Here is a 20,428-nt window from a genome sequence, read left to right on the forward strand (position 1 = left end):
CAGTAAAACTCTCAACTGTACTCCGGGACAACCAGCGCCACTCTGAGCGGTGCTCAGCGTGGCTCCTCTGTTTTCTTCTGGCAACAAGCAAAGCTCTCACGAGATGACGTCACAGCCGCGTGAAGGGTCAGGGAAACGTTTAGTATGTTATTTACAGAGATAGCACTGGCGATCTGAACCAGTCAGTGGTGAAAAAAAGCACTTTTAATGCGCAAACTTATACGGGATGCATTTGCCCCCGTTACCGTTTAGCTCGTTTCGCGGCTGCATCTGCCTCCCTCAAAACTGAACCAATTTTAGAATGAGTTGTACCTATGAATCATACGCACACATACACATGGGGAAATAGAGCCCAGGTTGAAAAATACCAACGTTATCCTTTAAACAAATGGTTTTCTTTATGGAGTTTGGAGTGGTGGCTCTTGACCTGCCTGCACAGACTCAACCTCAACCTGGATCCAACACCTCTGGGACAAACTGGAGCACCAACAGCAGAGTTTTCGGACCACACTAATGCTCTTGTGGCTGAATGGGGGGAACTTCCTGCAGCCAAGGTCCAAAATCTTCTTGTCACAGAGTAGCAGTGGCTGCTATGGCAGCATCATAACACATACTATTATGGATTCAGCTATCTCAAATGGCTGTCCATAAAGTTTAATGTAAGTACAGTAGTTGTGAGTCTTAGTGAGGGTCACTCAGTGTAAAGCTGCCAACTGTTACACAGAAAAGAGAAGTTCCTCTTTTGAAGACACATAAATCATAATGCTCTCACAGGACTGTTGAACAAACTGTGTTCTGGCAGTAAGCTGGAAACTCCACCGAGAGGGAAAGTACAACTGTCCCTTCATTGTGCACAGTCTGTCGGGAGGCCGCTTTGTCGTTACTCATGGATCTGTGCTGCTCAGGGCTCCTCATGCTGCCTGAGTCTCTCCACAGAGGTCTAAGGCAAGCCCAGAGGGTCAGGAGACGGGACACAGGGTACGCTGCATCTGAACGCACTTGTCACTGTGGATCGTCCTCACAGAGATGGCTCAGGGTAAAAAGCGGAAAGGAGAACACTCAGATTTAACCCAATGTGCAGTTTAGTAGCCACACTATGACCCCTTTATGGACTCTTACTAAGTTTGCTAAAATTATGGGTGTATTACACAGTTTTGGCATCAGTTATAAAGAAATATGACTGTCAAAGAGATATAATTCCCCCCTACATGTCACAAGTTGCACTTTTATGTGATGGGCCTAGTTTAACTTTACTCTGTCATGTGATATGGATTACAGCTCACTGCTGGATGTCACATCTGTACTGAATCAAAGGGTCATTTCACCCAAATCACACAAGTAAAAGCATACTTTGCTGCTTATTTTTGATGGGTTTGAGGAAGAAAGAGTTGCAGTTTTATGTCTCAAGCTTTTCAGATATTTGTATTGCGAGGTCCCCTAGTGTGCAGTCACCAGGACTGTCCTTGAGTAGCAGAGTTGTATTTAATTCAGGGGCCAAAGCTGGACACAGGCACTGGAAAATATCAGGAGTCATAGATATTTATTGCATCAGTGTGAGCTGCACTCCTGAAAGTCATTCTGTACTGGGTGTGTTTAAGGAGGGAAAAAAAATCTGACTATTATCCAACCTAATACATACTGGCCTGGAGAAGGCTCAGGTGGTAGTGTGTGCTCAGAGAAAGACAAAGAGAGACTTGCAAGGCGTTTATTGTTTTGTCAACAGACATGGTACAATAGCAACACCTTGTGGTAGAATGCAGAATGACAGCCTTCACTTAATTTATTGAAGTATGATGGAAATAATAAAGGTCACACAATTCAATGTCTTTTTGTCTTTATGTCTTTTGTCTTAAGTTATTGCAACATTTTTTTCTAAATTTAGCAAAGCACCGAACAGAAGAATTTGATGAAGCACACATCAGTTTCATACCGGGACCGAGGTGATGTCAACAACTGTTCTGTCCTGACTGATGGGGGGAAAAAAGCAGAATACAAGGAATAGACTTTTTTTTTTTTTTTTTTTTTTTTTAATAATTCGGAGACTCTGTTAGATGTACAGCACAAACATAAATCTACTGCTTGGCTTGTCAGTAACTTAATTAAAACCTGATTATTTTGAAAATAGGTGGATAATACTGTAAATTTGGATAGCCTGCAAAATCAAGTTTTGGCTGGACAGGAGATGCAGCAGCAGGAGACTATGGTGCAGCTTTGATTTGGTTTATAAAGCCTGTGCAGTTACTAACAACTCTTTGTGGTTTGGGAGTTACTTCAAATTAACGTAAGACATAGGCTGAAAGTGCAGATTGAGTGAGTGAGATTTATAACACAGGGAGTTAATATACGGACTGTGTTCAGGATTTTACTGATGGATAGAAAGAGACATTAACAGATTACTAGAGCTGAAATATACAGACTTTAAATGTCTTAGCTGTGTGTAGCAGCTGTTGAGTTGTACATCATTTTGATGCTTTTAAAATGGATTGAACAGACCAAACAACGTTCTAGTCTGTAGTTACTTAGTCTCAGCTCTTTTCAGTATTAAGTCACATGCATCCAGTAATGAGGTAGGACATTTTTATTCACCCTGCATTAATGTTTACATTAAACTTTATTTATTTTGCAATTACTATACACATGTTCAATGTACTATTTTCTATTATTCCTAATTTCTGCACAAACTGACTTTATGTCCTGGTCAGTGGTTCCCAACCTAGGGGTCCTGACTCCCACTGCAAGTCACCAACGCATCATGGGGCAAGACAATAAAACAAAACAAACAAATAAACAAACAAAAACAGATACAGTAGGCCTATATCTCAGCATGTCATTAATTACGGTGAAGAAAACTAAACCAAAGTTTAGACTATCATTTAGAATAAGATTTTAAGATTTTAACTTTAAAAGAAATCTTGTATCAACCTTGTTTGAGGGAGTCTGAGAAATAAACATTTTATAGCCAAGCACTGCTTCTCTTCTTATTGTTGTTTATTGTGACAATAGAATAACTTGATAACTTGATTTACTTCTCAAAACAATGGCAACAAACAATAAAGAGGGCCAGCACAGCATTTGGGGGAATCAGGAGATAAGGGGAAATATTGCATTCCTTTTATTTTTATCATTTTTATCATTATCATCTTCATCATCATTGTTACTATTATTATTATCATTATTATTATTATTATTTAGAGAATATACTGTGAGGAGCAAACAGAAAATATGAGTTAATAAAGACCAGAATAAGAAGAGGACACATGAATCTGAGCGGCACTCTCCATCTCCTCCAGCAGATGGCAGTAATGTAACACAAAGTGATGCCTGCTGCTTTTAAACCTCACAGAAGAAGAGGAAGAAGACATTCATTCTGGCTTTAGTTTTGTTAATAAAATTACAATAATGGACCGCCTGGCATCTTTTGGAAGTAAGTATCAGTTGTGTTATTGATACGTAACCGCTGGAGCGTTACATTAAACATGTCGCTCCTTTCTCAAGTTATCTGTGGTTAGCCGCATTAACTACACTGCAGCTAGCATTGCTATGCTAGCGTTAGCAATTAGCTATAGTTACATTTCTGCGTATTTGTCAGCCTTTGAAATATTATCTTGTTGCCGAATATCGTGTAGTTTCTTGTTGGATAACACCCAGATACGTTACGCGATAAAACTTAGATAAAACAAAGTCAAACATAATGTTAGTTGGCTTTTATGAGTAGCGTTAGCATAGCTAGCATTGGGGCTAGCGGTGGTTTGTTTACAGCCCAACGTGAGCATCCGCTGGTTTTAACTGCAGGTTGCTTTGAAAGACCACTGTGTCAATAGCTTATCTAGTATGTAAACGACATCTAATGTTACCCTGATGATGTGTCCTGTCATTTGGATAAAGCTAACCATGAGTTTACTAACATGTCCATTTCAGATGATCCTTTTGATAAACCACCATGCAGAGGATGCTCATCTTATCTCACTGAGCCTTACATCAAGTGTGCAGAATGTGGACCATCACCTTTCTTACTCTGCCTCCAGGTGAGCAGGTGACAGGTGTTCTACACAAAACAGATATAAGAGCTCTTGTATATAGTCAGGTTAAAAGGAAATGTTTTTATTTCAGTGTTTCACCCGAGGATTTGAATACAAGAAGCACGAGAGTGATCACAAATATGAAATCATGGTAAGTAAAATATAAACTTGTCTCACACACACATACACCCACCACACACACACACACACACACACACACACACACACACACACCATTCATCACCACTCTTTACTGTTAATACAGACATCAGACTTCCCTGTGCTGGAGCCTGGGTGGACGGCACAGGAAGAGATGGCCCTGTTGGAGGCAGTCATGGACTGTGGCTTTGGAAACTGGTGAGTGTGAGCTTGTAAGCCAGTCTGTTGGTCAGATGGTTGTAAAAACTAAAATTATTGACATCAAAGTGTTGATGCCCCAGTGATGGTCTGCTGGGGTTAAAATATATTTTCACTCAGCAATCCACTTGTTTGTTTGTCCCTTCTTCACTTTTTTCCACCAATTCTTCATGTAATTACTCTCCAATTTGCAGACACACTGTGGTCATTTTTTGCATTGTTTTGAATGCAGACAGAATTTTTGAAGACTGATATGCATATTACCGTTTTTCACAATCGCATAAACTCTATAACTGAGCCTATGAATGAAACATCCCAAACTGTAACACTGTCTACCAAAAGGAAAGACACATTTACCAAAACTTTAAACACTATTTACCTGTTTCCAAACATGTTTAAATATTCAAAACTATTTCTGCAAAACCTTACACAAAAGCAGACAAAGAAGTCATTCATTGGACTGTGTATTCATTCAGTAAACACATGCTCTCAATATAGTTAACTGAAGTAAGCACAACTTAAACACAAATACCAGACCTTTCTCCAGGTGCAGAACTGCACAGGTTTATAAAGAGGACTTCGAGGCATGTCCCAAGACAGTCCACAGGACAAAATGATATGCAGAATGTAAACAGATATGCAATGCAGAATTTGCAAGACAACAGAAAGGAAAAGGAAGACAACAACAATAAAGACAAGCTGACAACTTTGTGCCTGCCTAGTTCATCATGCACGCATTAGAGAAGCTGGACAGCCAGTGCAACCTAACCCAAACTGTTACACGGTTGCATCCATTGTCCATTCTTTCAGAAGGGAAAACAGGTCATTTGCCTCATTGTTACTTTGATACATGTAATGCTGTAGCACATATAGACTGAATCTCTTCTCTCAATGTAGTTTTTACCACGATGATGGATGATGAAAAGGCAGAAATGTTTGGCTTCTGAGCAGGAGACTGCTCTGGTGAATATATGGATTACAGTAACAGTGATACAGTAATTTGAGGGGAATTCAAACATGAATAGTTGAAGACCAGATAGTCTTGCAATGAATTGAAAGCATCAGCATTTCCATTGATGGTGGTAGCCTGTGGTAATGTGTCTGTGGAGTCTATCCAGAGTTGGATAAGGCACACAAGGGTATTATCCCACGCTGTCTGTCTGGCAAGAGCAAAGATAATGTGTGATGTTTATGAGACATAATGGCCTGAGCCACACCTGTGGAGAGATGATGAGAATGCTGATGATGGGTAATCTGTACGTTGGCTGCATTTGGAATTAAAGCGTCTGGAGTTCTGGTATTTTACTGTGCATGAGCTCTTCCTCACATGTTCTGTCAGTGTGACAATGCAAAGATCAGCAGCATACAGTGGTATTCCCTCTATCCACTGCAAGTGGTATACAGTATATCACAGTACTGTTTTGAATTTCTCTCACTGGGCTGTTCTTGAAAGGTTTATCTGGTTAGTCAGTGCAGTGATTTTACAGAGTTCTCTGAAAACCTTCTGAACAGTTTAGTAGTGTGATTAGTGTTTTTAATTGATCCCCACAGTGTGTAACAAACAATCATGTAATTTGTGTTTTTGATAGGGTGTGTGTGCTGTGTGAGGCCAAAGATTGATTAAGACGTAAGGTTATTCTGTTAGGAGTGGAGAGTTTTGTTCTGATGTTGAAGTTTTAAGTTTGTAAGTATGAGTGTGCAGTTATGGGTGTGTATTTTGGGTTTTGAAATGAAGCCTTATTTCAAGCAATATGTCTTTGCAATGGAGAAAAAAAGTATTTGTTACAAGTATTGTTGATAAGAAACACAATTGAAATATTTAATCATATCAAAACAACTACTTGCATGACATTACGTGACCTGATGAACGGCTGCTGTTTGCTGACACAAGATGTTAAATCTTTGGCCTATAGCCCTTAATGTGGATTTTAAAAACCTAGTTATTGTGCTGCTCCTGGCTGAAAATTAATTACTGATTATGTCTTGGGATGTGAGGATATTGGAAATTAATACATTTGTTAAAACTGGCCCAACTGGTTGAAGTTTATCATGATTTATGATTAAGTCTGTGCTTTTTTTTTAATCATGAAATTGATCTTTGAACAAAAGCCGTTTAAGCGCTGTGAGTCAGCAGAGCGAAACATGCTTTTCATTAAAACAAGGATTTAGTGGCTTAATTTCTTGTAATCTTGAGTTAAAGGCCTTTCCAATTACTAATTTGAGGACTAAAGCATGTTAATTTACACTGTGCTGTACTACTTGATGGTATAAACTTGGCAAACTTTCTTTGAGGTATCATTGTACACTAACAATTTTTATTTGTACAATTTTTCTCCCGCAGGCAGGATGTGGCATATCAGATGCGCACTAAAACCAAAGAGGAATGCGAGAGCCACTATATGAAGAATTTCATCAATAACCCGCTCTTCTCCTCCACCTTGCTCAGCCTCCGCAAAACAAAAGACTCTCGCTTTGCAGAGGGCGCCATTCCTTTCAAACGTCAGTATCCACATTATCTGCCTTCTTCATTTTGTTTTTACTAATGTGACACGAAGAATAAGACACAACAGAATCAGTGAAGTTATTCCGTACCCACATCTCCACTCATGTTCAGCAAGAGACATTTGATATTAGTTGGTTGCCACCTCCAATCTATGGGCCTGTCTGCTTAAATATTAAACAGTATTCATATAAAGTTTTGCCACTGACCAGTTGGACAGAAGCAGTTGGTGCGTCAGGAACTTTTCACAGTTTCCAGAGGGCTTTAGGTCTCCATCTGTCGCAACGTTTGAGACCTCGACAGACATTTCGCTGTCATGTTCACGCAGCAGTTGGCAGACTTGAGGCAGAGCGAGGATTTTTTTTACATTTCTGATATTTCTTAATGACTGCTGAAAGACCTTTGCAGGTGGCTCGTTTTTTGTTTTTAAGCACAACACAAAGAATATGCTCAACTTTCAGTGTGCATATACTGTATCTCTCTGATATTACAGCCAGCGATGATCCTCCTCGGCCCACATTTGACTCGGTTCTGTCTCGAGATATGGCTGGTTACATGCCTGCCAGAGCAGACTTCATGGAGGTGAGGAGATACATGTGTCCTGTAGTTTATCATCTGTGTGCCAATATAGCCTGTCAACATTAATAAACAAACGAAATCCACAAACTACATGTCTAATTAATAAATGTTACTGAAGCAGTGAGTCATGAGGTCATGTGAATTAAAATCAAACTTGAACGTTATTTTTTGCTGTCCTGCTAGGAGTTCGACAACTATGCAGAATGGGATTTGAAGGACATCGACTTTGTGGATGATGATTCAGACATTCTTCGTGGTGAGTAGAATTGTAATAGACTTTTTTTTAATTGTTTTTCATTGATAAAATGGAAGATAGCAGTGTGAACTTCAACATTTACTCATGTGTATTGTTCTATTTCAGCACTCAAACTTTCAGTTGTCGATATATATCATTCAAGACTAAAGGAGAGACAACGGAGGAAAAAGTAGGTCCTTCTTTCCCCAATAAACGAGTAATAAAAGGTGTTGATGTATTTGGCATCATGTGATGACCCCTGTCTGTCAGTAGATGGCACTATAAGCTTCTGTAGTGACCTTTTAGAGCCTTATTTCCCTCAGATACTTGTTATGCTCTCAGGCTGAATAAATGCATGTCATACTAAATTAAAAATAACAAGGCAAACAATTTTAAAACCTCTGTCTGTATCTTCCTAAATATTAATGAATTCAAATTCGAATGCTAATATATTTCTAATTTCTAATCAGAACTGCATTATTATTTTGTTATAAGCACTCTAAAGACACAAGTCCTAGGAGACTAGGGTTGTTTCAGAGTCAGCAGAGTGATTATAATTGCATATTCAAGCCTTTTTTCAGGCTCTCATTACAGACCACAGGGAGTCATTCAGGTGCCACTTACAAGCTGCGGGAACCTCTATTCAAGCCTCGAATATTTTTGGAAATGTGGAAAATGTGTCTGTCTCCTGGTGAACGTTCTGCATGTCACACTGTGACATTGTGACCTGGTTTCAGGTCATCATCCTCGCTATAGGAGAGTTTGGAAAATGTTTTAAAGCCTATAGAATATGTATGTTGGAGAATTTTTGCATTTTGATTTCACACAAAAAATGTCTGGCTATAAGACATTTCAAGTTTAAAGGCATACTGTGCAGGATTTTCTAAAAACTCATACAAAAGTAATTTCTCTCAGTCATCACTTGTGACCTACTAGAAGTGTGCAGCAGTGTATTTATCTGCAAAGACTCTGCCCTCTGCCTGTATTTTCTTTCTTTCTTTCTTCTTATTTAACTTGTTTACTCGGACACTCCTGGGCAAGGCGTGCATGTGAGGTCAGGACTTAATAGAAAGGTAGCGACAAGGTGCTAGGTTGTAAGCAGCATGCATCCAAGAGGAAGCTATGAAAACACGGACACAGCCCAAAAAAACACAAACACAGGGAGGTGAAACGCCAAGTAGACAAAGCTCTTTCCAAAATGAGAGTATATGTGGGGCTTAAGCTTTCACTGGCAATACATTTACAAGCGGTAACAGACAATTCCTGCATAGTGTATCTTTAAAGTTCAGATCATCAAAACAAAAATAGTCCAAAAACTTCTAGATAATCAGCTAAATGTCCATCCCATATATGTCAGTGATGGTAGACTAAATAATAGAACCCCTGTGAGTAAAACGCATTCCAAATCAACACCTCTCTCAAAAAGTGAACATTATAGCCTTCATAAGGAGAGGATCATACTGAGGGACAGTTGTATTAGATTGCAATAGTTTTGGCTAAGTGTACCTACTACAGTTTACTTAGTTAGCATAGTTTTGGACTGTTGGTCAAACAAAAAAAGCAGTTTGAAGAGGAGACATGAAAATAATGGGTAGTTGCTACGCTATTTGCCTCGTTTATTTTGTAGAAAATAAATTGTTGTCATGTGGTACTCCTCCTAGAGAATCTCCTCCACCTTCAGACTGTGAGCTGTCATACATAGACATCCACATCTAGTCAGTGCTGTAATAAATCCATCACTAAATCAACTTAATGAGTTTGTGTTCTCCGAGCATGTTGGAATGGCATTTCAGGCTCGGTAGGCATGTGTCACTGTTTCCTAGTCCCCTCCTCTTTCTGTAATCCACAGTGTATCTCTTATAGCTTGTAGCTTGTCTGTGAAGTTTCCAAACTATTTACACAGGCCAAGACCCTGAATGCTGACCCTGAACTTAGAGTGCACTTTGAAAAGAAGCCCACTACAAAACCTTTGAAGCAATTTGACTTTGGTTCCAAACCAAGTAATTGCACAATATTCACCAAGCTGCAGGGTATATGACATATATATATATATATATATATATATACAGTACAGGCCAAAAGTTTGGACACACCTTCTCATTCAATGCGTTTTCTTTATTTTCATGACTGTTTACATTGTAGATTCTCACTGAAGGCATCAAAACTATGAATGAACACATGTGGAGTTATGTACTTAACAAAAAAAGGTGAAATAACTGAAAACATGTTTTATATTCTAGTTTCTTCAAAATAGCCACCCTTTGCTCTGATTACTGCTTTGCACACTCTTGGCATTCTCTCCATGAGCTTCAAGAGGTAGTCACCTGAAATGGTTTCCACTTCACAGGTGTGCCTTATCAGGGTTAATTAGTGGAAATTCTTGCTTTATCAATGGGGTTGGGACCATCAGTTGTGTTGTGCAGAAGTCAGGTTAATACACAGCCGACAGCCCTATTGGACAACTGTTAAAATTCATATTATGGCAAGAACCAATCAGCTAACTAAAGAAAAATGAGTGGCCATCATTAATTTAAGAAATGAAGGTCAGTCAGTCCGGAAAATTGCAAAAACTTTAAATGTGTCCCCAAGTGGAGTCGCAAAAACCATCAAGCGCTACAACGAAACTGGCACACATGAGGACCGACCCAGGAAAGGAAGACCAAGAGTCACCTCTGCTTCTGAGGATAAGTTCATCCGAGTCACCAGCCTCAGAAATGGCAAGTTAACAGCAGCTCAGATCAGAGACCAGATGAATGCCACACAGAGTTCTAGCAGCAGACCCATCTCTAGAACAACTGTTAAGAGGAGACTGCGCCAATCAGGCCTTCATGGTCAAATAGCTGCTAGGAAACCACTGCTAAGGGGAGGCAACAAGCAGAAGAGATTTGTTTGGGCCAAGAAACACAAGGAATGGACATTAGACCAGTGGAAATCTGTGCTTTGGTCTGATGAGTCCAAATTTGAGATCTTTGGTTCCAACTGCCGTGTCTTTGTGAGATGCAGAAAAGGTGAACGGATGGATTCCACATGCCTGGTTCCCACTGTGAAGCATGGAGGAGGAGGTGTGATGGTGTGGGGGTGTTTTGCTGGTGACACTGTTGGGGATTTATTCAAAATTGAAGGCACACTGAACCAGCATGGCTACCACAGCATCCTGCAGCGACATGCCATCCCATCCGGTTTGCGTTTAGTTGGACCATCATTTATTTTTCAACAGGACAATGACCCCAAACACACCTCCAGGCTGTGTAAGGGCTATTTGACCAAGAAGGAGAGTGATGGAGTGCTGCGGCAGATGACCTGGCCTCCACAGTCACCGGACCTGAACCCAATCCAGATGGTTTGGGGTGAGCTGGACCGCAGAGTGAAGGCAAAGGGGCCAACAAGTGCTAAACACCTCTGGGAACTCCTTCAAGACTGTTGGAAAACCATTTCAGGTGACGACCTCTTGAAGCTCATGGAGAGAATGCCAAGAGTGTGCAAAGCAGTAATCAGAGCAAAGGGTGGCTATTTTGAAGAAACTAGAATATAAAACATGTTTTCAGTTATTTCACCTTTTTTTGTTAAGTACATAACTCCACATGTGTTCATTCATAGTTTTGATGCCTTCAGTGAGAATCTACAATGTAAATAGTCATGAAAATAAAGAAAACGCATTGAATGAGAAGGTGTGTCCAAACTTTTGGCCTGTACTGTGTATATATATATATATATGTGTGTGTGTGTGTGTGTGTGTGTGTATATATATATATATATATATATATATATATATATATATATATATATATATATATATATATGTGTGTGTGTGTTGGGTTTTAAATGCCATGATGATGTTATAGACTGTAGCAGCTGAGATAATTGCATATGGGTTAATGCCAGGTTTCATTTTGCAGAGACATGGCAATCAGAATATTAATTTGCATATTAATAAATCTTCATTTCTTCCAGGGTAATCCGAGACCATGGACTGATCAACCTGCGCAAATTCCAGAGTGAGTCCCCTCGTGAAACTTACACGGGCTCGGCTGCGACAACATTCATAGCAGCTCAGGGAGGCATCTGATATCTAGCAGCCAAATCACTGCTGAGCGTTTCTATGGACGCATGCAAACAACTCCGATGTAATAACCACCGTTAACCTCTGTGGCCCCTTGGGTAGCTGAAGTGTGGCAACTGACGGGGCTCGTATTTACGATCAAGGCTGGGAATAGTCTGTGTGCCGGAGTGCGCCATAGCATAATTGCTTCGCTGTGAATAGATCCTGGTGTGATGAGCACTGCTGCCATAATGACTGAAATGCTCGGGGGCTTCGTTTATTGATCCACCTGTCACAGGTTGGATTTCAACGAGCTCTGTAATGTAATTCGTTGCATCTCTTGGGTTTTTGCATTAGAGGTCAGACAGACGGCAATGGGGCTATCTTTAAAAAAAAAAAAAAAACACACTACGTCCGACCACCCAGCCCATCATTATATGTCCACGTGTTGTGTGAAATTGGCTGTGGTTTGGGAGTTGAAGAGTTCTCCCCTCATGTTTTATTTATGTATCCTCCAGCCTCCAGTTAGCCCTCCTACCTTTTTCCCTCCATTCTCTTATCTCCCCAGTCTTTCAAGACAAAAGGGAACTCAGTAACTGTAGAGCTGCAGACTGGTTGTCATGGAGACTGTCAAAGACTGTTTCTGCGGTGTGTGTGCGTGCGTGTGTGTGTGTGTATGTTCATGTGTGTGTCACACGCAATAATGGAGGCAGTATCTCAGCCTGCAAGGCTCACAGTATCATGTCTCGGTGAGTGCTGGAGGCAGATTGACCAGCATTGTTGTTTTAGGGCAGCAGTCTGTCTGAAGTCCTGTAAGGGCTTGTTACATTAAACGAATCCGGCCTGTGTTGTTTTGTTTGCAGCCAGTGTTTGTGTGCAACCACACAAACGTCCAGTGTTGATGTCTCCTTAGAGACGACATTGTTCTGTGCGTCCACAGTTTTGTTTAAGAGCATGATTTCATGTGTTTGGCCTGACACGGCAGCTGCTCATTAGCGCTCACATGCAGGAGCCTGATGAAGGAACTTGACCAACACACACAACCACTCCTCTCGCACCCACACGACAGCTTTCCTCCCTGGCTTTGACACTTGTCTGTTACTCAGCAACACGGGCGCTGCTTTGAGATGAACACAACAAGCTCAGAGTGTGTATGCTTGTAGAGTGAGTTAAGTGGTGGTGAATACAAGTCTGCGGAGTGAATCTCGGGAGGGGGGGGTGTTGCTTTTTGATGCAGAAATGTTGCTCTATCTGATGTTTTATCACATTTTCCATGTGCTTTTCAAACAGGCTCTGAATTAGTAAAAGATGCAAAAAACAAAATTAAATTTAGAACACTTGGCTCTGATTAACACTTACTAAAATGTCTGCAATTTGCAGTGAAACTAGAGTCTCTGGGCTCTTTTTGGATGTTGTATAACTTGAAAAATAAATACCAATAATTAGAAGCCAGGGTAAACCATTACCATTCAGTACCAGTGTTCAGTAATTGTTAGACAGAGATCTGATTTTTAGGATTATTTACCAAGTACAGTAAACCAGGGCTATTCAGTTACAAATTCAATCAGGCCAGATTTTAAAACCAGGATATGTAGATGAGTCAGACATTTTCAGCAGCCTGTTCAAAGCCTTTTTTAGCTTTTGGTAATGACTCATTTTAAACAAATGCAAATAAATGTAAAAAAAAAATAGCAATGTTTATTATTTCACTTTTGAAATAAATGTATGTTTTTGGTCACATATCTGACCCTGGTACACCGCAAAGCGCAGAAACAGAATAAAAAAGAGCTATCAATGCAAGTTGCATTGACAGTGATCAACAGCGCACTATCTCTACCAGTATCTCCTTACCTCTCTGTCCTACACACACACACACACACACATACACACACACACGCGCATGCTCACACACCTCACCTCATGACCATAGACTGTAAAAATATTGGACATAGCTACCGTTACATCAACCATTGGTTTGCGGACTCCTGTTTTGAAGCCTTGTGTATGTATTTTTTGATGATTTGACTGCAGCCAAGAATGTTTTGAAAAACGTTTAAGTGTGGTTGGACTGCATCACATGATAAAATGTTGATTTGTTTAAGCTATGATTGGCAGTGTTGCTCTACTGATCTGTAGCATGCTGCCCAATCGGTACTGCTCGTGTGTAACTCAATATTGACAAGACGGAGGCAAGATGGCTCATTTGTTATCTACTTCAGATACTATATATAGAGTACATATGTAGTCACATCGATATATCAGATTTATGTATGCTCAGCCACCCTGAGGTTGTTTCTGGGCCCGATGTGACCCACAGGCTCCCAATTAAATAGGCCTGACGTGTTTACAGAAAAAAAGGAATTATGAGAAAATAAGAATCTTTAGCCTAGAAATTAAGTTCATTCATTCATTCATCTTCTAACTGCTTCATCCTCTTGAGGGTCACGGGGGGGCTGGAGCCTATCCCAGCTGACATCGGGCGAGAGGCAGGATACACCCTGGACAGGTCGCCAGACTATCACAGGGCTGACACATAGAGACAAACAACCATTCACGCTCACATTCACACCTTAGAAATTAAGTGTGTAATAGAAAAAAATGTATGTGTTTGTTCTGTATGTTCTTAATATATATAGATAAACAGGATCTGGGCCTGGTTGGTTGCTTAGCATCAGTATGTTAGCATGTTGACAATACAATCTTGTGTTAAACATTGCAAAAACAATATACACAACTGAGTTTATAGAGGGAGTAAGGTTCTGTTTAATTTGTCAAATATACAGTCAGTGCATAGTGTGCCAAGATACCAGGAGTAAAATAAAACGTACAGGTCCATACATTACGTTCTGGAACTCCCAGACTGCAGCCTCAGGAGATCGTAAAGTAGTGCACAGAATGACTGTGAAAACAGATACTAGTAATATTTACATGAATATAAATCCAGTGTTGATTCAGAGCTGCTGGTGAAGTAGACAGTGCACTTTGTGGGAAATCAGGTAAACAGACAGAAACTAAATTACTGCCCTTCTTCCTCAAATGCAATAAAAATCACATCAACTATTGATGTGTAAAAGTATCTAAGGGGTGGATTTTTCTTTCATATTTCTGTGTTATATTTGTTTGTATCTGTTGCCCACTCACTCCTCTCCTCTCTCTGTCAGTGCTGGAGCGATGCTACCCAAAGGAGGTGCAGGAGCTTTATGACGTCATGAGACGATTTGCCAGAGTGGTTGGACCGATTGAACATGACAAATTCATCGAAAGTCATGCACGTTAGTATCTGGCTGAGTACACATGGATAGGCTCTGAGAGTCAGTCACACAAACACGGAGAATTAATTTAACCAGTTCCTGCCAGAGTGCCTCGACATAACTGGATGACTGGTTTCAGACGAAGTTATTTTTTATTTATTCTTTTAGGAGATTGTGTGTTTACGAATGGTTGTGTACAAATGGGGCAGCTATCTGAAATTCATTTTTATAAAAGATATTCTTTCATTTTGAGTTTTGATGATTTTGAAAAGCACAGCTCTGTGTTATTACTTCACTCATTTCTTTGGGTTTTTTCCTAAAACTAAAGGTTCCCCATTCTGGGAAATTCACTCATTTGTATTCTGGTGGAGAGTTAGATGAGAAGATTGAAACCACTCTTATGCTGCTTTCAAATATTTGCTGACACCTTCAGAAATGACAGAGGCCATGGAAGTTCACTTTTTTATGGATGGTAAGTTGATATATTGTAATTTCAGTCATATAGAGTTGTTCCTCCGTGTTGTATATGTCTGAGGAAAATGTTTATTTACCAACAGCCTCATCTTTTTCTTCTGTTATTATGTCTTTGCATTTCTTGCGTTAACCTCCTGAGACCTGCACTTTTGTTTGGCATGCATTTTTAATTTCTCCTTGCTATTTGGGATCAATAGGACCCGATAAGTATAATAAACTAAGCATTGTCAACAAAAATTAAGTCCCAGTGACCTCAAACGAGATGATATTAAAGTCCCAATGTCTTTAAATTAGTACTTCCTAATTAACAGTGTATTGCCATATCAAACCACAAACATTATTAATCATAAATAAAAGTTTCAACCATAAAATGTAATCAGGTTTTAGACCTTGTCCACTTTTGTGTCGGGATCTGTTGCAGACTGACTCAGCAGAGATGGCTGTCATCTTGTTTTTACATGGATTAGTGTGTCGTGGTCTTACTACCACTTGATGGCACAAAAAAGTGTCCAAGAATGAGGACAACAGGTCTAAGTTAAGTAGAATGAAGTATCAAGTCAAGTAAACTCAAAATGTGATGTCCTCATTTGAGGACATGAGGCCTCAGGAGGTTAAGATAGCTTGCTAAATTGTTAGCCTCAGTGGATTCTAGACCCTGACAGCAGCCTCCATGTTGCTGTTGCCAATCAGTGCTGTTCTTATGACATTACCACATGAACGGCAAGTATATCTTGAACGCAACTTACCATGTTGTAACTGCAAGCTCATGAGTTCCTTTTGAAGACAGCATTTTATCCTGAGAGTGGTTTCAATCATCTCATCTAACTCTCCAACAGGAAGCAGATAGTCATGTTTCCCACAATGTCAATATATTCCTTTAAATTTACCTATATCAGTCAACAACATACACACTGTGTAAACCAACGTACACACATATAAACAGACATCGATGGTTTGAAATTTGCATCTTCTTTTGAGACTAAGGGGTGCCAAATGCTTATTCATTGTGTTGAGACTGGTGAGACTGCTGTGGCAATGAGAGACAGAGTTCAGGTTGACATCTTTGTAACCGTTCGTTCAGATTTGCCTTCATCTCCTTGTCTTTGCAGTGGAGTTTGAGCTGAGGAGAGAGATCCGCAGGCTGCAGGAGTACAGAAAAGCAGGGATCAAGTCTTTCTGCAGTGAGTCTGGTTTGACCTTTTCACTCCTCTGTTTAACACAACTCCATTTTAAAAGTTGCATGCCTAAGCAGGGAGGATGTATTTATATTCAGATTTGAGCTGAAGTCTTTAGTTTAGCTGAAGTTAGGCTTTAGACCGGTTTAATTATTGATATGTGCAGCAGCACATTGTATCAGGTCTTTGGATCATTTTTGGGAATGATAATGTTTGGCTAATTTGTTGATGCATGGCACTCAGAGGTACTGAATATTTTCTTTAGTTGCTGTATCAGCTACTGTTGGAATGATATCAAGGAGCTGCTGCCAGAATAATTAAAAGACTTGAATATTCCCTTTTACATAATGAATTATTTCAGTAAATTAAGCCTTATTAATTCATTCAGAACAAAGTTGTCTCACCTGGACGCTGCCCATCATCACTTTCAGAATATTAGTCACGACTCTGAACCCATGTGACACAACATACTTTTCCATGATGTCTCCGCTGACCTCTCTGTGTAACCACCTCTCAGGTGCCAAGGTGTACGAGCGGGTGAAGCGGATGCGGGAAGAGGAGCGGAGGAAGCGGACCATGTTGTGTGACGTGCTGCAGTACATCCAGGATGGCAGAGCCTGCCAGCAGTGGCTCAGCAAACAGGCTGCAATGTGAGACCTCCTGCTTGTTATCCGGGGTGTAATAGAAGGGCTGGTGGAGTCGTGCTCCCTTGAGACGCTGACCTCCCTCACCGCACTCAGCACCAGCCGTACTGAGACGAACAGAGCAGACGTTTATGTTACTGTGCATCCCACTTCAACTCCAGTCTCCTTGGTATTTTTAGTCTTTTTAATGTGCCGCTGCTCTTGGTTTTTGTTTTTTTTTCCATCCAAGGCAATTTCTCTGGGTGGTATCCAAGCTCCTCTAATTATTCCACCTTTTAAAAAATCTTGAATGCAGTGATTCATCTTTTTTGGATGACGATCCTAGAGTGAGAATAGTGAACAAAGCCCAGAAATGCTGTGTGTAAGTGGGACGTGTGTGTATATAAATAAGCTTGTAGAGTCACTAACACTTTTCTTTCTGATTACAGAGATGCTGGCATCACTCCAGCTGTCACAACAATCACGGTGTCAGGTACGAGGCTTCTCTCCACCTTTCCCTCTGTACTCGCTCCTCTCTGTAGTTCTGGCATGGCCCCAGGCACAGTCACATTAATGCAGATGCTCCTCCATAAATACACTCGAAAAATAGGCCCCTACATGCATATTTATCTTGCTGTTTTTCCCTTTCAAATTAGTTGCCTTTCTTTAACCTCCAGAGCACAAATGGGACGCACACTCCCACACGGCTATATTTACACAGTTTGCACACCGTAAATATTTGTTCCTCTGTCTCCTCCAAGCAAAGGAATTAACTGCATGTTGTCAGCCTGCTTGTTACAAAGTGGGTGAGAAAATGCCATTTGTCCCCGTTTTCACCATAACGGCTGTATTGCTCACTAATTTAGCAATGATTGTTAATTGTTTGTTTTACTCACAGTTCCACCATTGATCTGTAACATGCAGTCACACACTATCCCGCGTTTCTTTCTGTTTTGATTCATGTTTGGTTGCAGGTATGTTTAGGTTTTGTTTGTTTGGACGTCAGTGTGTAGCTGTGTGCACATGATTTTAAGCCAGTATACGTTGCATGACTGTGAGTTGAGTTTGTTCAGTTGTTCCGAGTTAACAGTAGCCGTGGCCGGAGGCATTATGTTTTAAGGTTGTCCGTCTACACGTCTGTCCCATTCTCATGAACACGATACCTCAAGAACACCTTGAGGGAATTTCTTCAAATTTGACACAAATGTCCACTTTGAGTCAAGGATGAACTGTTTAGAGTTTGATGGTCAGAGGTCAAAGGTCAAGGTCACTGTGACCTCACAAAACATGTTTACGGCCATAAAACAAGAAATTGATGTGCTGATTTTGACGACATTTCACACAAATGTCTAAATGGATAAAATGTCTAAGTGATGACATTTTATATCCAAAAGGTCAAAGGTCAACTTTACTGTGACATCATAATATTTTTCATAAAACACTTTTCTGGCTATTATTCAGCATCATAACTCAGGAACAGAAGGGGAGGCATTTGTTTAGACATTGAATTGGTGACACTCGTCTTGCATGTCAACCTGGAAACTGCTGATTGTTTAGATCATCTGTTTTGCTGGGGGGAAGATGTGTGTGAAGCAGCCATGTTTTCACAGACATAAAGTAAAGTAACTGCAACTTGACCGGTTCGTGGAGGCATACTATCACAAGGCATGTTATGATTAAAACATGTTTTGTTATACCATCTGCATCAGCCTCCTACCACCTTCCTTCACGCTTTGGTCAGGCTTCCCTTTACTGCTGTTCTCTTATTTGTAGTGCAGACAGATGCTGGGGTGCTGGACATGTGTTTGACTGTTGTTTCATTTCTTCTCCACAGCAACAGGTAGGCGGAGCGCCCCTCCTCTCAACCTGACTGGGCTGCCGGGGACGGAGAAACTTAACGAGCGGGAGAAAGAGGTGAAGAAGCTCTCTGTTATCTGCCCCCCCCCCCCCAAAAAAAACCTCAGTATGCTTCAAATGAAATAGGTTGTGTTGAGCTGTTACAAAAGCAGAACACTTTATACCCTCTATACTTTAAGGGAGGATCATGCAAATAGTAGGCGGAGACAGGTCGACAGTTTATTATGTATTGCACTGGTTTTATTAAGGTCACAGTCAGTTAAGGACAGAAAACTCTCGCCTCTTAAAAGCAGGTGTAAAAATAGAGCAGCTGAGATTGTGTCAGGTGTCCAACATGACTAGCAGTCTGCAGCCTTGCTATGGTGCTTTGAGCTAAATGCTAACATCGCTATGCTGACGTGCTCACAGTCACAAAGTTAACATGCTGATATGTAGCAGGTATGATTTTTACCATGCTCACCATCTAAGTTTAGCATGTTAGCCTTTCTAATTAGCAGGTATGACCAAAGTATGGGACATATTAAGATTTTGATCCGATAATGGTACCGAATTAAAAAGTCAGAGGATCACAGTCAGTAGGTTTCTTTCTCTGGGGACTATGAATATCAATAAAAAATTCCATTAATGTTTTTAAATGTTTCTAACCCTTGTATTTATTTTGTGCTTGCAGTTATGCCAGGTGGTGCGGCTGGTGCCAGGAGCCTACCTGGAATACAAGCAGGCCTTGCTGAATGAGTGCAGACGGCAGGGCGGGCTGCGGCTGGCACAGGCCCGTGCGCTGATCAAGATCGACGTCAACAAGACGCGCAAAATCTATGATTTCCTCATCAAGGAGGGCTACATCACTAAGGCCTAGGAGCATTTGATTTGACCACAGAAGAGATTGAATTGTGGTCAGTGGTTCTTTTTTTCCCCTTATCTTGTAACATCGTAAGCCTGTGTTTGGTAATAGGTTCAGTTTGTTGCTGCTCCTTTGAAATTTTGTAACATTTGGACGGTCTGTTTGTGTTATTGAGTTTGACATGTATTAAAATGGTTTGTATAATTCTCTGTCAGAAGAACAGGTGCTCATACTGAAATGAGGATGTATTTATTTCTCCTGTTATAAAATGTTTATGAAAAAACAATTTTATGTGTATGTTGATATTTTATCTTGATCTGAATTAGCCCTACTGTTATGAAAATGTTTGGTAACCCTTTATCTTACAGGTCCTGTAGTTTAGTTGTAGTTAATTGATATGTATTGTAAATTCCTAAGACATTTTTAAGGGGGAAAACACACTAATTATAAGACAAACAGAGACTGTGTTATCATTCAT

At 40.4% G+C, this 20,428-nt stretch overlaps 1 protein-coding gene across 1 annotated transcript; it reads left to right on the forward strand.

Moving 5' to 3' along the window:
- Nucleotides 1-3,292: 3,292 nt before the first annotated feature.
- tada2a (transcriptional adaptor 2A) lies at nucleotides 3,293-20,242 on the forward strand. The gene is made up of 15 exons (XM_033630289.2): nucleotides 3,293-3,424; nucleotides 3,919-4,025; nucleotides 4,111-4,170; nucleotides 4,285-4,376; nucleotides 6,718-6,875; nucleotides 7,370-7,458; nucleotides 7,639-7,711; nucleotides 7,817-7,880; nucleotides 11,642-11,685; nucleotides 14,891-15,001; nucleotides 16,564-16,635; nucleotides 17,147-17,279; nucleotides 17,702-17,745; nucleotides 19,087-19,166; nucleotides 19,780-20,242. Exons 1-15 carry the CDS (start codon nucleotides 3,400-3,402, stop codon nucleotides 19,963-19,965), a joined length of 1,338 nt encoding a protein of 445 aa, XP_033486180.1. The 5' UTR covers nucleotides 3,293-3,399; the 3' UTR covers nucleotides 19,966-20,242.
- The last annotated feature ends 186 nt before the right edge of the window (nucleotides 20,243-20,428 follow it).

This window comes from Epinephelus lanceolatus, chromosome 4 (genome assembly GCF_041903045.1).
Source record: "Epinephelus lanceolatus isolate andai-2023 chromosome 4, ASM4190304v1, whole genome shotgun sequence".
In the NCBI taxonomy this organism is placed as follows: Eukaryota; Metazoa; Chordata; class Actinopteri; order Perciformes; family Serranidae; genus Epinephelus; species Epinephelus lanceolatus.